Here is a 14,174-nt window from a genome sequence, read left to right on the forward strand (position 1 = left end):
CAATTACAAGTCGATTCTCCCCAGACTTAAGTGTGACTTGTCCCTCTAAATTCCATCCAAAATCTGCGCCCTCTGCATTGGTACCATCTAAATGATAATGATAATAATGATAGTGATAATAACAACTGTGGTATTTGTTAAGTGCTTACTATGTGCCAGGCACTGTACAAGCAAATTGGGTAGGACAGAGTCCCTGTCCCACATGGGGCGCACAGTCTTAATCCCCATTTTACAGATGAGGTAACTGAGGCACAGAGAAGTGAAGTGATTGTTCAAGGTCACAGAGAAAACAAGTGGTGGAGCCAGAATTAGAACACAGGTCCTTGTGACTCCCAGACCCATATTTTATCCCCTAGGCCACTCTGAACTTTGTAAGCTGCAAGAGCTTATTTTGGGCAGGGAATGTGCCTACCAACTATGAAGCATTGTACTCTCCCAAGTCCTTAGTACAGTGCTCTGCACATAGTAAGCGCTCAATAAATAGCATTGTTTGACTTAAGGGAGGTGGAGTTTCACACAACACTGGCCCTAAATTTAGTGCAAATAGGATATATACAACTGGAGGGTTTCCAGTACTCTACCAGTCTCAACTGTGGGAAGAAGAGTGAAGCAGAGGCGTACCCGTTCCATCTCTAGCTTGGCCAGTGGCGAGTGAGTGGAAGGCAATCTGCTACTAACTCATCTGTTCTGAGCAGCAGCAGCACGGGAAAGAGTCTAGGGCAGAGACTCAAGTTTACTGCATGGAAGGAGGCAATGGTATAACGCTTATGTATTTTTACCAAGATAACTCTATAGATCCACTACCAGAATGATTGCAAATGGAGGTGGGGTGTTCTGGGAGAGGTACGTCCATGGGTTGGAGACGACTCTATGGCATAAGACAAGGATAACTTGCTAATAGTTAGGGGAAGGGGTCGTACTTCGACTTGGGGGATGTTTATAGAGGGAAGGACTCATTGAGTTCTGGAGCTTTTCGAACGATTGAGTGATTCTACCCCAGAGCCCCAGAACACAACAGTATTGGAAACATGGCAATGGAGTTGAGCCCAAACAAAAGCCTCCAACTGTCCTTTTGTGATAAGCCCTGATAATGCAGGCTCTTAACTTTATCATGAGTCACAAGCTCCTTCTTGCCTGACTGAGATGTTTTAAAGCATGAATAAACAAGGACAATAAACTAACTGAAAGAGATCAAAGAAAAACCCACAGCAGCTTCGAGGTCAAGCATTGCAACATACCCATGTTCCACTATCTCTTCTAAGGGGTGGGATGTCCATAACTGCTGGGGGCCATGTATGGGAGCTAAGCCTTCAACCAAAAAGATGGTTGCTGTATTTCCACACCTGAAGTTCCGGCTGATTACATTGCAACAGTTCCTATGGGAAATTTAAGTGCTAATGTAAAGATAAATGTAGTTTGTATGCCTGAGTGGTTTTTATCCATGTCAGTTTTACCTACGTGTTCCTATCTCTAGATATTGTCACATCGCACACCTGGTTGCAAATACTTTTTTTTTTTCCCTATTAGTGATTAGAGAAAAGTTGCCTGGCATTTGATATTGCACAAGGTTCAGCCCAATGAAAGGCGGTTTGGCAGTCAGCCGTGATCAAGTCAGGCTAGAGTGAGTTTGAATGGGTTTCAGATCTCCAACATTTACTCCCTCCCACTTCTAATTTGAACAAAATGGCGAGGGCAAAAGGAAGAATAGTACAAGATAAGTGACAAAACTCTTTCAGTCTTATTAATCTAGGGTCTGTCTGATTACAAACTGTCAATCAATCAATGGTATTTATTGAGCTCTGAATAAAATACCATAATGATAGTATTCGTTAAGCACTTACTATGTGCTGAGCACTGTTCTAAGCACTGGGGTAGAGACAAGGTAATCAGGTTGTTCCACGTGGGGCTCACAGTCTTAATTCCCATTTTACAGATGAGGTAACTGAGGCCCAGAGAAGTTGTGACTCGCCCAAAGTCACACAGCTGACAAGTGGCAGAGCCGGAATTGGAACCCATGACCTCTGACTCCCAAACCCATGCTCTTTCCACTAAGCCATGCTATTTCTCTGGCAGAGCATCATAGTCGGGGTGACTATGTGCAGAGCACTGTACTAAGTGCTTGGGAGAGTACACTATAACAGAGTTTGTGAACATGTTCTCTGCTCCCAATGAGCTTATAGTCTAGAGGGAGAGACAGACATTAATATAAATGAATAATTTACAGATATACAAAATTCTAGGGCACAGTGCTCTGTGCACAGTAAAAACTTAATCAATATGATTTATTGATTAATGTCTATCTCCCTCTCTAGGCTGTAAGCTCCTTGTGGGCAGGGATAGTGCCTTCTATTGTATTATAGTTTCCCAGGTTCTAAGTACAGTACTCTGTATATAACAAATGCTCAATAAATACCACTGATTGGCTGATTTATTGAATGGAGAAGTGACTATCAAAGTTCTCATGGCAGACATACCTAAGGGCAGAGGTGACCCAGAGGGACAGCTAATTGAGGGCTTAGTCAGGGAAGGCCTCTTGGAGGAGACATGATTTTTGTAGGGCTCTAAAAATGGGGAGAGGGATGGTGTGTCAGATATGAAATGGGAGGGAGTTCCAAGTCAGTGGGCAGTCATGGGCAAGGGGTCAGTGACAAGATAGAGCAATCTAGGTTTAGTGACTAGTTGATAAAGGAGCATCTGAGTTAGGAGATCAGTGAGGTTAAGTAGGAGGGGGAGAGCTGATTGAGTGCACTAAAAGCTATGGTAAAAAGTTTCTGTTTGATGTGGAGGCGGATGGGCATCCCCAAGAGGTGTTTGAGGAGTGAGGAATTGTAGACTGAATTATTGTGGGCAGGGATGTGTCTGTTTGTTGTTATTATTGTACTCTCCCAAGTGCTTAGTACAGTGTTTTGTACACAGTAAACTCTCAATAAATATGATTGAATGAATGAATGAATGAAGTGATTTGCCCAAGGTCACACAGCAGACAAGTGGTCGGGAGCCCGTTGGGTAGGGATTGTCTCTATATTGTGCCAAATTGTACTTTTCAAGAGATTAGTACAGTGCTCTGCACTCAGAAAGCACTCAATAAATACAACTGAATAAATGAATGAGAAGCTTAGAACCCATGCTCTACCCACTACAACATGGTGCTTCTCTGTTAGCTCAGTACCACTTATTATCCTGGTGGCAATAATGAGAAGCAGTGTGACCTAGTGGATAGAGCATGAACCTGGGAGTCAGAAAGACCTGGTTTCTAATCTCGACTCCACCATTTTTCTCCTATGTGATCTTGGGCTAGTCATTTCATTTCTCTGAGCCTCAGTTACCTCATCTATCAAATGGGGATAGAGACTAAGAAACCCATGTGGGGTATGGATTGTGTATATCCTCATCAGCTTGTATTACACCAGAGCTTAGCACAATGCTTGGCACATTGTAAATGCTTAACAAATGCCATTAAAAAAAAAGAGACAAGCTGGCCCCACTGAAATGTTAGTTTTTTTCTGCCCAGGGAGAGGCCAGAAGCCTCTGGGAATTAGCTTCCTTTGTGAAGGCTCATTTTCTATTCAAATATGGCCACTTAGGAATGGATCCAAATACACATTAGCTGGGCAGGCAGCAGCTGAATCCTCACAAGGAGAGGAGGGTTATAAGAAGATAGTCACAGGTGGGGTTTCTGATGAGACCCCCCGCCGCCCCGCCCCCGGTGTTTTCAACTGCACAAATAGTTCTAATTTTCCTTCTCTCATTTCAGCCATGAACGACTATGATTTGTTCTCAAGGTGGACAGCGAACCGACTCGATGCTGTCGTTGTTTCAACCAAGTAAGGAATGTTTGGTTTAGAGATGAGACTGGGTGTGTAGGGCTACTGAGAATGGGACACCAAGGCAGGCCCTCAGCCAGCGGCAGGGGTCATGACTGAATGGACTCACTGGTCACTGAAGAGAGCACCTGGAAGGGAGCAACACAAACACAAACTGCTCCCTGCCCCCAAGTGGGGAGAAAGAGGGAGAGAGGGAGACAAAGAGACAGAGAGACAGAGAGAGAACACTGGCATCTCCTCTAGACTGTAAACCCAATGTGGGAAAGGAATGTGTCCACCAGCTCTCTTATACTCCTCGACCCCCTCCAGTCTGGCTTCTGTCCCCTTCATTCCACGGAAACTGCCCTCTCAAAGGGCACCAATGACCTCCTGCTTGCCAAATCCAATGGCTCATACTCTATCCTAAACCTCCTCGACCTGTCGGCTGCCTTCGACACCGTGGACCACCCCCTTCTCCTCAATATGCTATCCAACCTTGGCTTCACAGACTCCGTCCTCTCCTGGTTCTCCTCTTATCTCTCCAGTCATTCATTCTCAGTCTCTTTTGCAGGCTCCTCCTCCCCCTCCCATATCCTTACTGTAGGGGCTCCTCGAGGTTCAGTTCTTGGTCCCCTTCTGTTCTCGATGTACACTCACTCCCTTGGTGACCTCATTCGCTCCCACGGCTTCAACTATCATCTCTACGCTGATGACACCCAAATCTACATCTCTGCCCCTGCTCTCTCCCCCTCCCTCCAGGCTCACATCTCCTCCTGCCTTCAGGACATCTCCATCTGGATGTCTGCCCGCCACCTAAAACTCAACATGTCCAAGACTGAACTCCCTGTCTTCCCTCCCAAACCCTGCCCTCTCCCTGACTGTCCCATCACTGTTGATGGCACTACCATCCTTCCCGTCTCACAAGCCTGCAAACCTGGTGTCATCCTCGACTCCGCTCTCTCGTTCACCCCTCACATCCAATCCGTCACCAAAACCTGCTGGTCTCAGCTCCGCAACATTGCCAAGATCTGCCCTTTCCTCTCCATCCAAACCGCTACCCTGCTCGTTCAAGCTCTCATTCTATCCCGTCTGGACTACTGCATCAGCCTCCTCTCCGATCTCCCATCCTCTTGTCTCTCCCCACTCCAATCCATACTTCATGCTGCTGCCCGGATTGTCTTTGTCCAGAAATGCTCTGGGCATGTTACTCCCCTCCTCAAAAATCTCCAGTGGCTACCAATCAACCTACGCATCAGGCAGAAACTCCTCCCCTCGGCTTCAAGGGTCTCCATCACCTCGCCCCCTCCTACCTCACCTCCCTTCTCTCCTTCTACAGCCCAGCCTGCACCGTCCGCTCCTCTGCCGCTAATCTCCTCACCGTGCCTTGTTCTCGCCTGTCCTGCCGTCGACCCCCGGCCCACGTCATCCCCCAGGCCTGGAATGCCCTCCCTCCCCATATCCGCCAAGCTAGCTCTCTTCCTCCCTTCAAGGCCCTACTGAGAGCTCACCTCCTCCAGGAGGCCTTTCCAGACTGAGCCCTCTCCTTCCTCTCCCCGTCCTCCCCTTCTCCATTCCCCCCCGCCCTACCTCCCTCCCTTCCCCACAGCACCTGTATATATGTATATATGTTTGTACGTATTTATTACTCTATTTATTTATTTATTTATTTATTTTATTTGTACATATCTATTCTATTTATTTTATTTTGTTAATATGTTTTGTTTTGTTCTCTGTCTCCCCCTTCTAGACTGTGAGCCCACTGTTGGGTAGGGACTGTCTCTGTATGTTGCCAACTTGTACTTCCCAAGTGCTTAGTACAGTGCTCTGCACACAGTAAGTGCTCAATAGATACAATTGATTGATTGATTGATTGATTGATTGATATGTCCATTGGTGTCGCTATGGGTTGGACATGGCTCAACAGCATAAGACAAAAAAAAAGGGTACATGCCAAATGAATAGGTGATACAGAGGAGAGAACAGATAGAGGAAATGAGAGCTTTGTCAGGGAAGGCCTTTTGGAGAAGATGTGATTTTAGTAGGTCTCTAAAAACGGGGAGAGTGTGGGGTCTGTCAGATATGAAGGGGGAGGGAGTTCCAGGCCAGTGGTGGGATACGCACCAGGTGTAAACAGGGAGTTAGATGAGATTGAGGTACTGAGAGTAAATTGGAATTAGAGGAGTTGAGGGCAGGGATTGTCTCTATTGCTGTGTTGTACTTTCCAAGTGCTTAGTACAGTGCTCTGCACTCCATAAATACTATTGAATGAATGAAAGGAGTGATTTGGGAGGATTGGGTTATAATAGGAAATGACAGGTAAGGTAGAACGAAGAGAGCTGACTAGGTGACTTGTATCCCCCACAGAGCTTAGAACAGTGCTTGGCACATAGTAAGTGCTTCACAAATACCAACATTAGTATTATTACTAATAAGATTGTTTGAGTGCCTTAGATCTCTAGCAGTGGCACCAAAGTTGGTTTAGAAAATCGGTGAGACAAGGGTCTACTATGACATGCATCTTCATGCCTAGGGATGGATCATCGAACATCTCCAACGTTCCCTCAAGTGACCCACTCTGGACAACTCATCCATGAATGTATTCCAAACCTTCTTAATTCTATGGATAGTCTCAGTCGATACATATGGAGTTGTCCTTTGATTTGAAGATGACACTGTTGACAGTGTGATTATTGTTGAGAAAGAATCCCCAACACACTTACACACTGCATCCTTCACAAAATGGGCAGGAATGTGTCAGTACAGTGCTTTGCACACAGTAAGCTCTCAATAAATACGATTGAATGAGTCCCTAAAATTCACCTTTTCCTCTCCATCAAAACTGCTACTATGCTGATTCAAACACTTAGCTAAGCCCACCTTGACTACTGCATCAGTGTCCTCGCTGACATCCCTGACTGCTTTCTCTCCATACTCCAGTCCATACTTAACTCTGTTGCCTTGATAGTTTATCTGAACAAGTGCACAGTCCATGTCTCCCCTCTCCTCAAGATCCTCCAGTTGTGGCCAAGCCAACTCCGCCTCATGCAAAAACTCCTTTCCCTGGACTTGAAATCACTCCATTGGTTCACCTCCTCCTACCTTACCTCACTGATTTCCTACTACAACTCAGCCTGAACACTTTGCTTTACTAATGCCAACCAACTCAGTGTACCTCAATCTGATCAATCTCACCACCAACCTCTAGCCCACATCCTCCCTCTAACCTAGAAATCCCTCCCCCTTCATATCCAACAGACCATCACTCTCTCCACCTTCAAAGCCTTATTAAAAACACATTTCTCTATGCCCTTGAATACCCTTTAAGCCTTCCTTATCCACCCCACCCTCAGCCCCACAGAATTTATGTTCATAGCTAAAATTTAATTTAATGTCTGTCTCTCCCTCTAGACTGTAAGCTCCTGGTGGGCAGGGAATGTGTCTACTAACTCTGTAATATTGTACTCTCCCAAGCACCTAATACATTGCTATGCACACAGTCACTATCATTGATTGACTGACCAATGGAAATTAGAGCCACGGGTTCTAATCCTGACTCTGCCATTTGTCAGCTGTGTGACTTGACCCTGGGCAAGTCACCTAACTTCTCTGTGCCTCAGTTACCTCATCTGTAAAATGGGGATGAAAACTGTGAGCCCCCCATGGGACAACCTGATGAACTTGTATCTATCTCAGCACTTAGCACTTAACAAATACCATCATTATTATTACTATCATTGTACAAGATACAGACCCTGTCCCACATGGGGCTCCCAGTATAGGTAGAACCAATATTTAATCTCCATTTCACAGATGAGGAAACTGAGACGTAGAGAAGTTAAGTGACTTGCCTAAGGTCACATAGCAGGTGAGTAGCAGAATCTGGATTAGAAACCATGTCCTCTGACTCCACAGTTTGTGTTCTTCTCACTAAGCCAAGTTGTTTGGGAAAAGGCATCCACAAGGGTCAGACAAAATTTCAGGTGGGAATTTTAAGAGATGACAATTTCTCTGTATTCTCTAGCACAAGTTCAGGTTTTCCTGAGCAGCTGGAGGCCAACAGAGAATTGCCGCTAACAGGTAACTTTGTGGCTCCACTTTGGTTAGTGTAGGTGTACCAATGGATTTGCTAATGAATACTTCTTCTAACCCATCTCAAAGAAATAAAGCATCTGAAAGGTTAGGGAGAGTAAAATACTGATGGAGAAATCTAAACAATGATGCTATTTATTAAGCATTTACTATATGTAAGCCCTTTAACTACTACAAGCCAAAAAGATTGGATACAGTCCCTGTAACAGGCAAGTGGCCGAGTGAGGACTAGAACCCAGTTCTTCTGATCCTTAGGCCCATGCTCCTTCACTCACTCATCCTATCCCACCTAGATTACTGCATCAGGCTCCTTTCTGACTGCCTAATCTCTCACCTCTCCCCACTCCAGTCCACATTTCACTAGGTTGCCCGGATCATCTTTCTACAAAAATGTTCAGGACATGTCACCCCCCTCCTCAAAAATATCCAGTGGTTGCCTATCCATGTCCATATCAAACAAAGACTCCTCACCATTGGCTTTAAAGCATTCTATCACCTCGCCCCTTCCTACGTCACCTCACTTCTCTCCTTCTACAGCCCAGGCCACATACTTCACTTCTCAGGTGCTAACCTTCTCACTGTGCTTCTATCTTACCTGTCTCACCACCAACCTTTGGCTAATGTCTTGCCTCTGGCCTAGAACACCCTCCCTCCTAAAATCCGACAGACAATTATTCTCCCCGCTTCGAAACCTTATTGAAGATGCATCTCCTCCAAGAGGCTTTGCCAGACTAATTCCCAATTTTCCTCATCTCCCACTCCTTGTCACCTTGTCTTCCTTTGCTCTCCCCCACCCTTCCAGCCCCACAGCACCTATGTACTTACCTGTCATTATATTTATTTGTAATTGATACCTGTCTCCCCCTCTTTAGAATATAAGCTTATTGTGTTTAGGGATTGTCACTGTTTATTGTTGTATTGTTCTTTCCCAAGCACTTAGTATGGTGCTCTGGAGATGCTTAATAAATACAATTGAGTGAATAAATAAATGAATACTGGGCCATGCTGTACCAGGGGCCAGAGGAGAATTCTGGCCATGATTGAGCCTGATCTTGGTATGAAATGAAATGAAAATGTGGGTTAAGGAGGGGTTGACTGTGTTCTAATTTTCTCCTCCTGGTTAGTGGCTGGGTCCAGGGAACTTAATTGATCAATATTGGGGATTCAGCCTTAAGCAGGTTACCTTGAGACACCTCCCAGTAGGGCTTGAATTTTATGTCAACAACGTTAAAGGGGAAATAGGAAAAAATCATCACTTCCTGGTGTTCAGCTCTCCCCAGATAAAATACAGTAACAAAAATGTGGAATCATGTCTTGAGCAAAATGATGCACCAATCAGCAAAAATTTGATGAACTTCAATTACAAAAACCTATTACTATGTAGTGATGAATGAATGAAAGAATGAAGGGATGAAGAAGTTAAAGAATGAATGAAAATTAGTCTGCTTTCTTCTTATTCCTTTCCTGGTCAGTTGAAATATAAACAAATCAAGAGGGTCAAAAAATAGGTTTTACAATATTTCACCAACCTTTTCGAATGGTACATTTCAGCACTTCAACACAGAGCACCTGCATTTATTGTATCTTCAATGGTATCTTAATAGTATCTCAAAACTATCTTAATGTGAGAACAGCATAGAAAGAACACAGGCCTGGGAGTGAGAGGACCTGGGTTCTAATTTTGGCTCTGTCAGTTACTTTCTGTGTGATCTTGGGCAAGTGAATTAACTTCTTTGTGTCTCAGATTCCTAATCTGTAAAGTGGAGATTGATTACCAGTTACAATAGTTCTTGACATGCAGTAAACATAGTTAATAATAAATATTATTACTATTATTGAGAAAAAAATGCCAGTAAATGAATGAACACTAAATATGAAATTTGTTTTTGTCCCCATAGTTATAGGTTAGCACCTAAATACCATTTTCCAGTTCAGTTTGAAGATGTTTATACGGCTGTGAGGTGGTTTTTACAACGTCAAATTCTTGAAAAGTACGGAGTGGATCCGAGCCGGATTTGCATTTCCGGAGACAGTGCTGGAGGGAATTTAGCTGCTGCTGTGAACCAGCAAGTAAGATACTTCTTGTTTACATGTTTTTTGGTTTGTTTTTTTTTTGTTCTAGCCTGTTCTATATCAATGCATTTCATGTATCTGGAAAAGAAAAACATGAAGACTTCAGTAGCATCATAAGGAATATCATATAACATAATAATAATAATAATGGCATTTATTAAGCACTTACTATGTGCAAAGCACTGTTCTAAGCACTGGGGAGGTTACAAGGCAATCAGGTTGTCCCACAGAGGCTCACAGTCAATCCCCATTTTATGGATGAAGTAACTGCGGCACAGAGAAGTTAAGTGACTTGCCCAAAGTCACACAGCTGACAATTGGCAGAGCTGGGATTTGAACCCATGACCATTGACTCCATAGCCCATGCTCTTTCCACTGAGCACACTGCTTCTCTAAGAACCTATCAGAGTTCTTGACATGTCCAGTATTTTAAGAAAGAAATCTCTTCTGTCCTTATGTCAGGTTTAGAGTAACATAATTTTTATTGCTTAGGATCCACTGGGGCCTACCTGTGAATGAAACAACACCATCAATCAGTTCTTTAGGTAGCTATCCTCTTAACTCGCAGGAATCTTTGTTGGTCAGGCTAACAGACCAGAGGTTTGGATTGATTAAATGACTATCTGGACTCAGCTTACCCTCTCAGGGTAGCACCTGGAGAGTTTCCATTCTCGACTGTGGAAGTAAGAGTAAAGCAGAGGCACATCCATTCCATTCCTAGCTTGGGCAGTGGCTAGGGAGTGGAAGGTAATCTATTACAAACTCACCTGTGCTGAGCAGCAGTGGTATAGGAGAGATTCAAGAGTGGAGACTCATGTTTTCTGCACAGAAGGAGGCAATGCTAAACCACTTCTGTATTTTAGCAAAGAAAACTCTACGGATACACTACCTGAATGATGGTAGAATGAGAGGGGTCATTCTGGAAGAGATGTGCCCTTGGCATCACTATGGGTTGGAGATGATTTCACAGCATAAGATGAGACTCAGTATACACTTTGGCCAGAATGGGAGACTCCAAAATTTTTTGTAATGTCACCAGATTACCAAATTTTAAACAACTTGTAGAGTTTGGAAGGGATACATACTTCTGCAAGAATGGCTCAGATTTGCTATCTTCTTTCATAAAAGGGAGTCCTAAACTGCATTTTCCAGAAACATGTTGCCCAGGAAACAAATTCCAAATGTTTTGAAGACATTAAAGACCAGGTGTGCCAACTTTCCATTATGAGGATAGGGATACATTGGAGGCAGGGTTTAGAAGGGTTAAGGGGAGGAAGATTTGAAGGGGAAAGGGAGAAAGGAGGGAAGGAATGGAAGAGGGAGGAAGACAAGGGAAAGTGAGAGAATGAGGGGAAGAGGACATATAACCTGCAAACAGTGGCTAAGGGCCCATCACATCAACAGGAAGTTGTCTGCCTTCTTGCCCAACCCCTGCCCGATCTCACCTGATTCTTGTCAACGCTACCCAGTAGTCTCCAACCCATAGTGATGTCATGGACATAGCTCACCCAGAACGCCCCACCTCCATCTGCAATCGCTCTAGTAGTGTATCCATAGAGTTTTCTTGGTAAAAATATGGAAGCGGTTTACCACTGTCTCCTTCCACACAGTCAACTTGAGTCTCCACCCTCAACTCTCTCCCATGCTGCTGCTGCCCAGCACAGGTAGGACCACCTAATTCCTATTACTAGAGCAGCTCCAGTGTTCCAACTCAATCAATCAATCAATCAATCATATTTATTGAGCGCTTACTGTGTGCAGAGCACTGTACTAAGTGCTTGAGAAGTACAAGTTGGCAACATATAGAGACAGCCCCTACCCAACGTGGGCTCACAGTCTAGAAGGGGGAGACAGAGAACAAAACAAAACATATTAACAAAATAAAATAAATAGAATAGATATGTACAAGTAAAATAAATAAATAAATAGAGTAATAAATACATACAAACATATATACATATATACAGGTGCTGTGGGGAAGGGAAGGAGGTAAGGCAGGGCAGATGGAGAGGGGGAGGAGGGGGAGAGGAAGGAGGGGACTCAGTTTGGGAAGGCCTCCTGGAGGAGGTGAGCTCTCAGTAGGGCCTTGAAGGGTGGAAGAGAGCTAGCTTGGCGGATATGGGGAGGGAGGGCATTCCAGGCCAGGGGGATGATGTGGGCCGGAAGCTCAAGCTCCAACTCATGTCACGAGGATCCCAGCTCAGACTGGTCCAGCCTCCCCTCCTAAGACCCCGGCCCCATCCAGACCGTGAAGACCCCAGCCTTCATGGCATCCATGAGAACACTATCCCAACTAGGAGGGGCCAAGGGGTGGAGATTGCCATCCTGACTCCTCGATTCTTTTCTAAAGAGAAAGAAGGGTCAGGCTAGGTATTCTGTGTTTGGGGGGAGAGAGTGATGTCATGCTCACAGTGCCAAAACCTCAGCAGTGTGGACACCTATAAGTAATACACTATACTGTACGCTGCAGCACAAGCTTGGGAGTCAGAGGACATGGGTTCTAATCCCAGCTCTGCCACTTGTCTGCTTTGTGACCTTGGGCAAGCCACATAACTTCTCTGTGCCTCAGTGATCTCATCTGTAAAATGGGGATTAAGACCGTGAGCCCCACATGGGACAACCTGAGCACACAGTAAGTGCTTAACGAATACCATAAAAATAATAATCATTATCAGTATTATTATCATCTCATTCTTATGAACTTCAGAGAAGCTGAATTTGTTCCTGTTCTTCAGATTATTGGAACAAAACATTTAATTGCCCATTTTTTTCACAGCTGCTAGATGACCCAGATGTCAAGATTAAAATCAAGATACAGTCTTTACTTTACCCCGCGCTTCAGTCCCTTGATATGGATTTACCATCCTACCGGGAAAATAAGCATATGCTTATTTTGCAAAAATCACTCATGGTCAGATTCTGGAGTGAATACTTTACCACAGACAGAGCCCTAGAAGAAGCGATGATATCCAGTCGACACGTACCCGTGGAATCAAGTCATTTGTTCAAGTTTGTGAATTGGAGTGCTTTGCTTCCAGAGAAGTTTAAGAAAGGTCATGTTTATGCCAACCCGATTCCAGGAACTTCTGATTTAGCAAAGAAATACCCAGGATATCTAGATGTGAGAGCAGCCCCGCTGTTGACAGCTGACACAAGGTTACGCCGCCTACCCCTCACTTACATCATGACTTGTCAGCATGATGTCTTAAGGGACGACGGCCTCATGTATGTCTCACGACTCAGACAAGCAGGGGTCCAAGTAGTTCATGAGCACGTTGAAGATGGATTCCATGGAATTCTGTCTTTCCTCAGTTTCCCAACTGCTTTAAATGTAGGCCTGCGTGTAGGAAATGAATACATCTCTTGGCTGAAGGAGAATTTATAGGAGAAGTCCTGATTGGGTCAGGCTAATGATCCAGCCATCTCAGGATTCTGCGTCTGGCTGTGGCAACAGAACACTTGGAGGAAGCTTATGATATTCATTCTTAAAATTTGGATACCATCCTATTACCCATGAAGCATTATCTATCATTATTTACCTCTTTTCAAGCATTCCAGCATCTCTAACATTTTCTCTATCATCTTTAACCCTCCCTCCAATGACTCGTTATGGACATTATGGGCCAAAAATTCAACCGAATCTTTTTTTGAGCATATTGATATTTTCACTTAGTTTCCATTAGTGACATTTTACATTTTCCAGACTGTCATCTCCTTTTAGGCAGAAAAGGCATCTTCCAACTCCGGTGTATTGTACTCTCCCAAGCACTTAGTATAGTGCTCCACACACAGTAATCACTCAAGTAAATACCACTGACTGATTGATATATGGATTGATTGATTTTGCCTGCACAATATCTTGGATTAATAAATCTCATGTCTTTTTGAGCCAATGATTCAAGTGTCCTCTAATAATTTGACTATGGGGAGAGATGAGGTTTGGCAAACTCAACTGGACAGAAGTGTTTAATAATTGATAATAATTATGGTATTTGTTGAGCACTATGTGCCAAGCACTGTTCTAAGCACTGAAGTAGACTCAAGGTAGTCAGGTTGTCCCACGTGGGGCTCACAGTATTAATTCACAGAGAAGGGATTAAGTCACAGAGAAGGGAGTGACTTGCCCAAGGTCACACAGCAGACAAGTGGCAGAGCCAGGATTAGAACCCATGACCTGCTGACTCCCAGACCCGAGCTCTATCCACTATA

General features: G+C 44.2%; 1 protein-coding gene across 1 annotated transcript in view; it reads left to right on the forward strand.

Moving 5' to 3' along the window:
• LOC119926093 (arylacetamide deacetylase-like) overlaps positions 1 to 13,861 on the forward strand; it is a 34,873-nt gene extending 21,012 nt beyond the window's left edge. The window contains exons 3-5 of the mRNA XM_038744459.1: positions 3,755 to 3,824; positions 9,791 to 9,962; positions 12,742 to 13,861. Coding sequence (XP_038600387.1) covers positions 3,755 to 3,824; positions 9,791 to 9,962; positions 12,742 to 13,350 — 851 coding nt within the window. The 3' untranslated portion in view covers positions 13,351 to 13,861. The remainder of the gene's footprint in view (positions 1 to 3,754; positions 3,825 to 9,790; positions 9,963 to 12,741) is intronic.
• The last annotated feature ends 313 nt before the right edge of the window (positions 13,862 to 14,174 follow it).

Source organism: Tachyglossus aculeatus, chromosome 1 (genome assembly GCF_015852505.1).
Source record: "Tachyglossus aculeatus isolate mTacAcu1 chromosome 1, mTacAcu1.pri, whole genome shotgun sequence".
Taxonomy (NCBI): Eukaryota; Metazoa; Chordata; class Mammalia; order Monotremata; family Tachyglossidae; genus Tachyglossus; species Tachyglossus aculeatus.